General features: G+C 37.2%; 1 protein-coding gene across 1 annotated transcript in view; it reads left to right on the top strand.

The window, feature by feature from the left end:
• pde6d (phosphodiesterase 6D, cGMP-specific, rod, delta) overlaps positions 1 to 6,830 on the top strand; it is a 49,478-nt gene extending 42,648 nt beyond the window's left edge. The window contains exons 4-5 of the mRNA XM_039758531.1: positions 1,865 to 1,970; positions 4,157 to 6,830. Coding sequence (XP_039614465.1) covers positions 1,865 to 1,970; positions 4,157 to 4,238 — 188 coding nt within the window. The 3' untranslated portion in view covers positions 4,239 to 6,830. The remainder of the gene's footprint in view (positions 1 to 1,864; positions 1,971 to 4,156) is intronic.
• The last annotated feature ends 6,353 nt before the right edge of the window (positions 6,831 to 13,183 follow it).

Here is a 13,183-nt window from a genome sequence, read left to right as displayed (position 1 = left end):
TAACAATGTTCATAACAATGGGAGGATGAATGTGAAGATTTGTTTTACTAGGGTTACTAAATTTCATCTATTAAGCTCACTCAGATGCATGACACTACAGACTAAAAAAATCCTGTATTTTTTCAGCTAATTCGATAGGGGTAAAAGTGGCAATCACTAAATGTTTTGGCCTTGAAAGTGCAGCAGACTTTTCCTGCTTTATTTAGTTAAAGCATTCAGAGTTAATAAGGTGCGATACCCATAATTCCACACTGAAATTCAGTCCCTTCTGTAACAAAGCAATGCATCAATAACAAACTTCTTTAGCAATTATTTTCATCATCAATATCATTAGTAGCATTGATTAGTTGTTGCAGCCATAGTATTGCAGCAACATTTTAGGTATTTTAGTGGGTCTAAACCTTGTGTTAATTATTGTATGCTTTATTTTACACTGTTACATTTTCTTAGGTTTTCTAATGATTTTTGATTCAAACAATACTGTGTTCTCTTTCATTAATAAAGTCAATTCCACCCTCATTGATGCATTTATACGTGTGGAGTTCTCTGGAACACTACCAGTGGTTATAGAATTAATAAAAAAAATAAAGTGTAACTTTTAATAATAATAATATATATTTTATTTATATAAAGTGTTCAAAGCTCTTCACAGTAATTCATAAAGAACAACAGGAAATATATAACATTGGATACAAATATCTGGATAAAACACTAAGTAAAGATAAATACAGGATATACAAAGCATTGAAAAGAATAAAATAACCACAATGATATACAAAAAAAAATCTATGTACAAATAGCATAGTTTGTGATACAAGCACAAATAATCTTTACCTTGTCTATCCAGATGCTAAACTGAAAGTAAGGTCAGAATGTTAGGGTAACAAATGTGTTTTAAGATGTTGTTTGAAAGAGATCATTCAAAAGTCTGTAGAGCTAAAGGCTCTGTCTCCCATGGAGTATAGGTTAGTTTGGGGCACAACAAGATTTCTTACTAAGTATCATTAGTTGCAAAATTATTACAGAATGTGGAGATGAAGTGATTTAAGGTTTTCCTAAGCATTTCACTTGTGAGAGTGGTGTCTCACATATGCACATAGCTTTTTACAAGCAGCAGAATAGAATAACCAAAAACTCACCCATAGAGTACATTTATTATTTCACATAAACAGAGAGAATTGTCACTTTTTACTGAATAAATGCTTTATATGTAGCTGGAAATACGGCTGCGCCATATATTAAAAAATCACATTGTCATTTCAAAACATCAGCAATGTCTGATATCATTGCCTGTGTGGAGGGCAGGGTTTGGAGCGAGCAATTGAAAGATGGTTGTGGAGTACAAATAATTAGATCATATACTGCAGAAATGTCAGGATGCATTGAAGGAAAAAAAATCGTAATTCTTTCATTCTGGGATTTGGTTGCAACAGCTGCAGGTCTTAGAAGACTTAGGTCTTAGAAAAGTATCTGTTCACTCACTCTTTGCTTAGAGTCAGTACCAACACACAGATTAGGTGTGTGAGAGGGACCCAGCTTATTAACCTAAAAGCAGAGATTTTGTTTTAGCTTCATCCATGGTTTGTTTTCAACTTTAGTTCCACCATGGAGCAGACTAGGATTTATGTAGCCTGCGCAGACAGTATTAATGTTATCTGCATTTTGGCTTAATTGCTGATCATCAGTGTACATCTTGAAGCCTTTTTCTCTTTTACTCAGTGTGATGTACATCATTTACCACAATAGTCATAGGATGCCTATAAAGTCCTAGTTGGTTTATATATGTTATAGCTAATGAAATGTCTTACAATTGCAATCATACAGAAAAATTTCTGGTTCAGTAACCTTTTTGTTTTCTTTTCAGAGTGGTTCTTTGAATTTGGCTTTGTAATTCCAAATTCCACAAACACATGGCAGTCTTTGATAGAAGCAGCACCAGAATCACAGATGATGCCAGCAAATGTTTTAACGTAAGATTTTTTTTTTTTCTTCATATTTTGAAATTTAAGGATAGCTTACCATAAAATTCCGGGTGTACTCACACTGGCAATTCGTTCCGTGCTTAAGTACGTTACGCATGTAACCCTGCAAAGTCTAGTTCATTTGATTAGTGTGATCGCTTAATGCTGGGCCAATCATACCATACCCACCATACCATGCGCTGGCCCGCTTGGAAGAGCTGGGCTAGAGTACAGTTCAGTAGCATTTGGGAACAGTGTGAACGCTAAACATGTCCCGGCATGGAAAACAGACAATGACTTTAGTGATAAGACAAGTCAGCGCAATTCTCATTTCATTCAATACCTTTTGAGTTCCAAACAGGTTTTTATTTTCGTCTTACATATGAATGTGAATTGTAGTTGGCAGAAAAAGCTGCAAATTGCTCTTATCATTTGTCTCTGTAAAAACTTTCTTGTATGTGCAACATGATTAATAGCAAAACACTGCGCTGCACACTTAATAAATCTGTAAGAGAGTAGAGCGTTATTCTTCCCTATACAACTCCAAAACAACCACAAAATAAGTAAAACCATTTTGACATGCATGTTTTCACTTTGTGTTTCCATTTTATTTTGGCTTTACATGAAGTTGCATGGTGATGATGAAAGCGTGCCTGGGCCCAGAATGTTAAGCGCAGTGTGAGTGCAGGCCAGTAGGGGGGACAATCGTGCTTGGGCACGGTACGGAACAAACGAGCCTAGTCTGAGTACACCCAAGTATGTAAGGAATGGTTAAAGAAATACTCCACCAAAATAATTATTTTTCTATCAATTACTTACTTCACCAAGTTTTCATAGAGAATCAGGATTAAAAAAAAAAAATGGGGACAATAATAGTGCAACAGCAAACAATATCAAAATAACTATGAAAAAGATTGCCACTTTTGTTGCATGATCCAAATGTAAGGAGTTCCATCATAATTATGTCCCAAATAGTTTATTTGACATTATATTAGCAAAACATAAATTCCAGAAAATCTTACCATTGCACAACAGTGAAACTAGTGTTGTATGGTATAAGTAGAGAAAAACCCCAAAATGTAAAATGGTTTGGTAGCAGCATTTGGAGATCTTCGGTACTGTAAGTAAAGCTTTCCACTCAAACCCATACCACTGAGACTTTGTGGAGGACCAGCCACTTTTTTCTTCAACAAGATTAAGACTTCACAGGCAATTTCCAACCCCCCACTGCTTTGATATACACTTGATATCAAGATGGAAGTGGTGCGCAGTGTGGTGCGTTGGCACAGCCCACCAGGGAGGCATGCAGCTAGGCAGAGTGTACCAGTGAGACTGAATTAAGATGGGGGGTGGTTTGGGAGTTATCCATTATTTGCTTCTGAACCATTTTGTTACCGATGCTGGGGTCTAAAAGCTGGTATCGATACCAAAGTCAAAATTGTAGTATCAATCCAACTCGAAATGAAGCATGCACAAACAAGATCAAGCTTTTAAAAAGTAAAGACCTGCTACTTGGCTGCTGTGCTACTTTGTATACTCCGAAACTATAGTACTTCGGAATTATTCAACAGTAGTTAAATTGAACCAAAACTCGACAATTACAGGGCATATTTTTCACATGAAAAAGTGGCCTCTTGCTTTTCTTTAACTTGTAATCTCTAATTGCCCAACTCAGACCACAGCGTACAATGCTGATAATGAATGAAGCACCATGGTAGCTTTTGATTGAGCTATCAGTGGGCTGGACGAACCCGTGAGTGAGGACACAGTCTTACTTGAGCATGCTTCATTTTCATGCATGAGAGGTTGTCTTGAAAATGGCTTAATATTTTGGCAAAAATACATGCATTTTGAACATTGTAAGCATAACTGGATACCTGACATTTGGATTATACGACAGCCCATAGTATCAGGAACTTTACCTCCATACCCATTGAAAACAAGAGAGAAAATTTTATTCTTAGTTATCAATACAAATTGGACAGGGTGCAGAAACAAAAATTATAATTTTTTTGATGGACCATTTCTTTAACAAATTAATCTTAATGACACTAAAAAAAGGTATATAATGTAAAAAGCACAAAAAATATGGAAAAATTTCAAACACTGTTGCTGTAACAATTTGTTTGTAGACCACTTGCACAAAATAATGGATTAACAGTATAATAACCGTTATCTTTATTTTTCTTTAACAGTGGTAATGTTGTCATTGAGACCAAATTTTTTGATGATGATCTCCTTGTAAGCACTTCTAGGGTGCGACTTTTCTACGTCTGAAGGATCTTGGGAGTTCTTTTATTTTGGGATTATTCCTCCTTTTCCTTTTGAAGACCCATCTCATGTCTGCAAGACTTTGCTTTGATTTTGTGATCAGCAATCTGAGGAGGATTTCACTGGCATGCTACCATTTTTTCCATATGGAAATAACTAGCAAGAACCAAATGAGCAAAAGAGACTTCTGTATATACAGGCAGGATTGCTCATCATGACCAACCTTGTAAATTATTGTATTTGTACTTTTTTCACCTTTTTTTCCTAAAGCTCAATTCCCAGCTTACAAGTTACACTGCTTCATTGCGTATACTAATATTTTTAAAGATTTTTTTTTTTTCCATTTTTTTTAATTTTTTTTTTTTTCTTGCATCCAGTCGCAGCTTTACTTTGGCCTGCAAAATGTGGTACACTCCTTAGTTGTACTTTTTGTAAATTAGTTTGTGTTATCATTGAATGTAAGTAATGATGAATTAACAATTCAGAGAGAAACAAACAGTTGTTTTTTCTTTATAATAGACAAGCAAGAACCCTGAAAGGATTTGTCATTGCATATACAAACAGTGCTGTTTAATATACATTTTATAATATTTTCTAATGGATTATGATTTGAAAATGGAAATGTTTAAATTATTTCATCATTTATGTCGATAAACAAATAATTTAGTACAGAGGAAGTCTTTGCCTTTTATTGGAATGCAGAATAAAGAGCATTTCCTTATTTGCTCAATCAAAGAACAGATACTTTAAACTTTTCTACATGGTATGACATTCACATTTGCACTTGTTCATGTTAATTTCATGTATAGTGTTTTGGGGGAAAAAAAATTGGGATTAATTGAACCAAGCAGGAATAATGAATCCATTAATCATATTTGCTGAAATTATTGTATTGATTCTTTATCATAGATGCCCCAAATGTTACATTTTTTTGTACAGAAAATATTTTTCAGCTAATTATCTTACCATGGATTGTCTGGACACACTTTAGCCATAACAGATTTTACATTTCTTGGAATAATAAAACTTAGTGTTGTTTTATCAGTCATTCTCTAGTACCAGATTATTGAACCACCTATAGAAACAACAAGTAACACACTAAACATTTTCCTTACAAAGCTCCATCACTAACTGAAGTGAGACATGCAATTCAAATACCCAGGCACAACTTTAATACAATCAAAATTCACTGCAACATGAATATTGCTCCAGAAAGGTGAGGATAAAACTTTGGACAGTTTTTAGATATTCTGTTAAATATCTAATTGCCATTAGTGCATCTGTTTGATTTGTTTTAATTTAAACATGTTATCTTGGTTGGTCATGCTCTTGATGTTTTTAGATAAATGGTGCAGCAGTAAGCTCATAAATGTGAAAGAACTAACTTTTAGAATGATAGCAAGTGAATTTGCTCATGTAATGTGACAAAACATATCCCCTGTGACTCGTGTACAATTCTGTGTTTTCACTTTAATCAGGGGTAAGGGATTACACAGTATTTCTCCCTCAGTTTGGGTGGACTTGCCTTCAGTCTGACTTAGGGCATTCTCTGTGATTTATATGTGCTTTGCACTTTGGTCACAATGGTTTCTTTAAGCAATTCTAGTTTAAACTCCTATTCCAAAGTCATCTTGTCCACAGCTTTTCCACTGTCAGTAACTGTAGCTGTGTTTATATGGAGACCAGCATTCCAGTCAAGTTGGTTCCTTCCCTGCTTCTGTTACTGCTGGGATGCGCACTGTCATGTCGGGACCCTGATTAGGATATACAGGTTTAGAAAAGCAGTGCACAGTATTGTGGGTTAAGGAATTTCAGGAGGAAAACTTAACTCGGATACATGCCTGTGAGTGTTTGTTTGGTTATGCGGCATATAGTACGCATTCATAACACCTTCACAAAATCTGCAGTGATTTTATAGTACATTTTTGTTTTTTAACTGCTGAAGCATATTTTGCCAAATGGAAATCAATTCTTCTCACTGTAGCACTCAAATATTTGCCATTACAGTGATACAATTGTAAAAGAGCCAGGCAGCAATTGTTAGATCCCTGCATGTGCTACATTATACAGTAATGACACACATCAATTAGGCTCCAGGAACCTTATAAAAACCAGTTTAGGAAATTATTGTGAAGATAATAATAGGAAGCAGTGCAAAAGTATATCATACAAAGGAGTTGGCTGAAAAATCAAAATAGCTTTGTGTTCCTCGTATGTTTATGAATAGTATTGAGTGACCTTGCTAACTGTTCCTGAGTAGCTAATTAATTGTTACATAAACCCCAGGGTGACCAATTAAATATATGCTAAACGTAATATTTAACTTAAAATACAGCATTTAATGTCAACAGCTTGTTTGCATTCCTTTATTATGCACTAGTTAGCACTAATTACTTTTTAATACTCAAAAAAAAAAAAAAAACTTTATAAAGTTGTATGCAGGATATTATGATACTAAGTGGTATAACATTTATTTGCTACTGTTCTGTTTTAAGGACAGATGATCCTGGTGTTTAATACTATATGGATATGAATGTTTGGTTGGTTAATCTTAACAAGCAAAAAATAAAGTACAATAAATCTGAATGGTTAGCTTTATATGACATAGCCACTGCATCTTGTGTTCTATCCAGTTTGTGTGGCATTACCATTTCTAAGTTAAAGAATTCTATTCTTGAGAATGTGTGTTTCTCTATAGATAATTTACTGAAAACTATGATTCAATAGATGCAGTTTTAATAGTGATGGGAAAACTCTGCAGAGCTGGAATCTGTGACATACGTGTGGTGTTTCCACAGCTCATTCTCTTGACAGTCAGTTAACAAAGCAAACTGGCAGCCCTAGCAACAAACCTTGTGGGATCAGGCTTGGGACGCTTTGGTTATTGATGCAATGACGCCCTTATGTTTGAATTTTTTTTTTTAATCTTTGAACACTGCGTTCTTTGGAATATATCAAGTACCTTAATATTTTGAAATTACCCCTACAGTTTTGTTGTAACTTTTTTTTTTTTTTTACTGGAAGTACATAACCAGAAATGTTTATCTTCACTGATTCTTTGTATGACACCGAGAGAATCATTGAACTGGCCAGTGGCTAAAGTAAATCAATAAATAAGTACACATCCAAGTATAAATGATTAGGTTGAAACTTTTGTGGCTGCCTGTCTATTTTATGTAGCAATTTTACAATGCACTATTTGAAAATAATCAAGAGATATAATTACATAAGCAAAGCAACGCAAAAGGAAGAGAGAGTCACCTTTATGTAGTTGGATCTCCTGTTGGTCCTATGCTGCTTTTCAGTGATCAATTAATAACATTGCATTGTAGTTCCGCAGATGAAAGCAGCAGTCCATCCTTTATGAGTGTAAAAAAAAAAAGTATATTTTACATTTAAGTTTAAATTTATATAATAAATGAGTCTACATTGTGTAGGTACAAGACATTTTGTTTTGAAGTTGGGTGCAGTAGCATAAGGCATCTTTCAGCAAAGACAAAGACTGATGATGAAGCAGAACTCCAGTCCAAGGTCGATCCATGTTAATGTAAGTAATCCCTTAAATGAAAGGCACTGTGTGTGAGAGTACGTCAGTGGCATCAGTGATGCAGAATCTACAGATAACTAATTTAAAATATTGTGATTATATTTTAGAAGACTGGAATGCAAAACGGTAAACGGTACACTAAAGTCACCTGAACATAGTTAAGATGATTTCCAAGAGACAGAGTGTTACAAAGTTAATTATCACAATGTGATCAGATCAAATACATGGATCTGGAAATGTACATCCAATGCCTACAAGGTATATTAATGTTTTAAATGTATCCAGATGTCACTGGGTATTTCATGGGCACCAAGCATTGGCTTATGTTCTGGCAGGGATGGTGCAAGGGTCCTTACCTGGCTGGGAGGCCAGTTTAATGCAAGGAGATGGGGAGATCACCAGCATTAACTATTTGTTCCCCCGATAAAATAGCTGACAGTCTCCCTTGGCTGTGGTTCCTGCATGGTACCTGCAGGGCAGGCTGGGAGTTGCAGTCCCATTAAGACAGTCCTACTGGGTTCCATGGGTGCTACTGGGGGAGCTGCAGGGATAAAGACAGGGAGAGGAAAACATTGTGCTTGGGAGAGTCTATTAATGATACAAAGAAGTCCTGTGAAGGTATCTGTTAAATGAAATTAATTAAACCAGAACTTGTTTTGGTGTGTTTGAGGGGTTTTTTTTTTTTGTTTTTTTTCAGTCAGCTCAGTGGTGTCCCTACAGGTCACAAAGGAAAGTAAAGAATGTAACAGTTTTTTCTTTAGGTTGTACAGTCATGGCCGAAATTATCACCACCCCTGGAATTTTCCCAGAAAATGCACCATTTCTCCCAGAAAATTGTTGCAATTACAAATGTTTTGGTATACACGTTTATTTCCTTTATATGCATTGGAACAACACAAAAAAACACAGAAAAAAAGCCAAATCTGACATTTTACACAAAATTCAAAAACTGGGCTGGACAAAATTATTGGCACACTCAACTTAATATTTGGTTGTACACCCTTTTGAGGAAAAAAATAACAAATCAAGCGCTTCCTATAACCAAGCTTGTGACACCTCTCAACTGGAATTTCCGACTACTACTCTTTTGCAAACTGCTCAAGGTCTCTCAGATTTAAAGGGAACATTCTCCCAACAGCAATTTTGAGATCTCTCCATAAGTGTTCAATTGGATTTAGACCCGGATTCATTGCTGGCCACTTCAGAACTCTCCAGCGCTTTGTCTTCAACCATTTCTGGGTGCTTTTAGAGGTATGTTTGGGGTCATTGTCCTGCTGGAACACCCATGACCTCTGACGCAGACCCAGCCTTCTGACACTGGGCCCTACATTGCGCCCCAATATCTTTTGGTAGTCTTCAGATTTCATAATGCCTTGCACACAGTTAAGGCATCCAGTGCCAGAGGCAGCAAAACATCTTAGAACCTCCACCATGTTTGACTGTAGGTACTGTGTTCTTTTCTTCATAGGCCTCATTCCTTTTTCTTTAAACAGTAGAATGATGGGCTTTACCAAAAAGCTCTACCTTGGTCTCATCTGTCCACAAGACATTCGCCCAGAAGGACTTTGGCTTCCTCAAGTACATTTTGGCAAACTCCAGTCTGGCTTTTTTATGTTTCTGTGTCAGCAGTGGGGTCCTCCTGGCTCTCCTGCCATAGCGTTTCATTTCATTCAGATGTCGACAGATAGTTCGAGCTGACACTGTTGCACCCTGAGTATGCAGAACAGCTTGGCAAAGCTGCACAAAAGAACATGAAGATCTCTGGAGTTGGACTTGTAGCCTTGAGATTGTTGATATTTTTCCACAATTTTTGTTCTCAAATCCTCAGACAATTCTCTGCTCTTCTTTCTGTTCTCCATACTTGGAGCGGCACACTCAGACACACAACAGAAAGGTGGAGTCAACTTTTCTCCCTTTTAACTGGCTTCAGGTGTGATTGCTATATTGCCAGCTCCTGTTTCTTGCCACAGGTGAGTTCAAACGAGCATCATATGCTTGAAATAAAACGATTTACCCATAATTTTGAAAAGGTGCCAATAATGTTGTCCGGCCCATTTTTGGAGTTCTGTGTGACATGATGTCAGATTTGGCTTTATTTCCTCTGTTTTTGTGTTGTTCCAATGCGCATAAAGGAAATAAACGTGTATAACAAAACATTTGTAATTGCAACAATTTTTTCGGAGAAATGGTGCATTTTCTGGGAAAATTCCAGGGGTGCCGATAATTTCGGCCATGATTGTATATTTCCTGTTTGTTTTTTTTTTCCCTTCTTCTAATCATAGGTGAAATGATACCATGCTAAATAACTCATTTTTATTTCATATTGTATTATTTTTAGAATATTTTACCTTATTCTGTGAAGAATGACACAGTGGTTAGTACTGTAGTCTCACAGATCCAGCATCCTGGGTTTATCCTGAGCACCCTGTTCTTTTCCTCTGCTGAGTCTGCACATACCCATTGGCGAGTTGTGTGCATTTTATTCCAAGTGCACTGGAGTTCCTCCCACATCCCTAAGATGTGCAGGTTAGATTAACAATTCATTGTAAGTGTGAGAGTGGGTGAATGCATCAGCATACTGACCCCTCCAGGGTTGGTTCCAGACTTGCATGCAAATGTTGCCAGAACATGTTCAGGTTGGCATAATTTTAAAACTGATTAATCAGCTTTGAGGTTGTTGTGTTCTGTTAAATGTGTTAGGATGTCACTCTCCCAACAGAACAGAAATCGCCAGAAGATGTGGAAGGTAACAAAGAGACCATGCGCTAGCATATGCAATTTTTAAGCCCAATGGAAGTTTCAGGGTTGCTCTATAAATCTTTAAATATTTGAATGACTATTACAAGTGCATATATTTTAACATCCTTGTTATGTTGTAATGGCCCACAATTAATAATTATCTCTTTAATTATGTTATGGAGGCAACTGAGAAAAGCCTCTGGGGGGGAAAAGTCTTCATTTCCCTGATCCCTGATTTGTGCCATACCAACAAACATTCAGTTCATGTTTAAAATGTTGCAGTTTCAAACTTAATAAAGCCTTCCAATGAGTGAAAAGTAATAATAGAGATGAACTACGCATGAGTTGCTGGAGACTTGGACTTGCCTAGCTAGCTAGACAAATTGTTCCTGTAGTTTATAGTGGTTGTAACTCCAGAGCCCCAAGTTCAAATTTCATTTTGAGCCATGTGTGTAATGTGCATACTGTCAACATGTCTACGAGGGTTTTCCCAAAAATATATGTTTTGGTTAATTGTTAACTTTTAAACTGGCCCTTTTTGTGTGAGAGGCCTCTGAGCCTTCAAGTAGATTAATTGGGTTTGATAATGAATGAATTAATTAGTTTTGTTGTTTGATACATATGTTCCTAATTGGAAAATGTGCTACTTGCAGTGCTTAGAAAAAGGATTCACCTCCTTCGAAGTTTTCACAATTTATTGTTATACAACATCAAACCACAGTGGGTTTAATGTGCCATTTTTGATACTGCTCAAATAGAAAAAAATGTCTTTAATAGGAAAGTGAAAACAGATCTCTAAATAATTTAATTGCTTAAGTATTTGTCTCCCTATTTTAGCAAAGGGGCGGCACGGTGGCACAGAGGTAGCACTGCTGCCTCAAAGTTAGGAGACCTGGGTTGGTCTGCGTGGGTTTCCTCCGGGTACTCCAGTTTCCTCCCACAGTCTAAAGACATGCAGGTTAGGTGCATTGGCATTCCTAAATTGTCCCTAGTGTGTGCTTGGAGGATGTGTGTGTGTGTCCTGCGGTGGACTGACACCCTGCCCGGGATTTGTTTCCTGCCTTGTGCCCTGTGTTGGCTGGGATTGGCTCCAGCATACCCCCGTGACCCTGTAGTTAGGATATAGCAGGTTGGATAATGGATGGATGGATGGATTTTATCAAAGGTGAATCACACACAATGCAATATATCATAAAGTAATATCTTACAATATAATTATGTTTATTAGTAAAGAACAAAAATGCTTTGCCTTTTGGCCTAAATAGCTTTCATACACTGCAGTTTTTAAAATATGTCAAGTAAAAATTTGTTAGATTTATGCACTTGTGTAAGTTGTAGTGGGTCAATGGCAAATTGCAGATCATATTTCTTAAAGTTTTTAGAAGTATCCTACAAAATCTCAAGCTAAGATTTTTAGCTGAGATGGACTATGACGGTCATTTTGGCTCATTGCCAATGCATTATATTGTCAGTGAAATAATGCATCATTATAGCATTTACATATATTTGCTTGGTAAATGTTTTTATCCAAAGTTACTTACAAAAGAGGTAAACATAACTGAGTAACATTTGGCTAGGGACTGTTTGTTCAGCAAGTGTAGTAGGACAGGTAACAAAAGTTGATTGCCACAAGTGAAAAAGATGTAATTACTAATAAATTTATAAACGCAGATTAACAATTTAATAAAGCAATTAAACATAATGTAATAATAAAACAGCCAACAATATGAAAGATCACAGAGCAAGCTTTTTTTTTTCCTCTCCTCAATCAATTAGACAGATATTCACGGAACAGATTGGTTTTCAGTTGCTTCTTGAGGGAGTCATCAGTTCAGATGGAGGTGGGCAGCTCATTTCACCAACTAGGAACTACACAGGAAAAAAGTCTGGATTGAGACTTGATACCACACAGAGGCAGCATCACTAGACACTGTTCCCTGGCAGACCTGAGTGGGCCAGAAGGAGCATAGAACTTCACCAGTGTGTCCATATACTGAGGTGCTGACCCACTGACTAATCTGTAGACAAGCAACAAGGATATGAACATAATGTGTGCTGCTACAGGGAGCCCATGTAGCATCCTGAAGAGAGGAGTAACATGTGCTGGTTAAATACAAGATGGGCTGCTGCATTCTGGACCATCTGCAGCAGCTTGATAGCACATGCAGATACTCCATGTAGAAGTAAGTTGCAGTAGTCCAGACATGACAAGACCAAAGCCCGGACCAGAAGGTGTGCTGCATATTCCGTCAGATATGTCTGATATTGTGGGTGTGTGGTGTTATGGTTCCACAGCTTGCTTAGCAAAGGCCATTTTTTTAAAATAAATAATCACCGCACTCGCGGCGGCTTAGTGAGGGGGCGTGGTGGCCATAGCAAGCCACCGGGCGATCTTCGGTGTGGGCATTTCTTACCTAGTGCACAGGTGAGGAACTGCCCACATCCGTGATTGTTCCCGTGGCTAATGTGCTGCAGCTGCTATGGCCCCTCGCAATATAAAAAGAAGCGCAAGTCGGTTGGGAGGAGAGAAAGATCAGAGAAAAAAGGAAAAGAGAGGACGGAGGTTACAGAGAGTGAGGGAGCAAGTAGGTGCAAGAGAGAGAAAGAGAGACACACGGAGCATGTGGGCAAACGAGTGCTTGTGAGCAGCTGCGAGGAAGCCTGG

This window comes from Polypterus senegalus, chromosome 1, assembly GCF_016835505.1.
Source record: "Polypterus senegalus isolate Bchr_013 chromosome 1, ASM1683550v1, whole genome shotgun sequence".
Taxonomy (NCBI): domain Eukaryota; kingdom Metazoa; phylum Chordata; class Cladistia; order Polypteriformes; family Polypteridae; genus Polypterus; species Polypterus senegalus.
The sequence above is the reverse complement of the archived record's forward strand: the minus strand, read 5'-3'. Positions and strand labels throughout refer to the sequence as shown.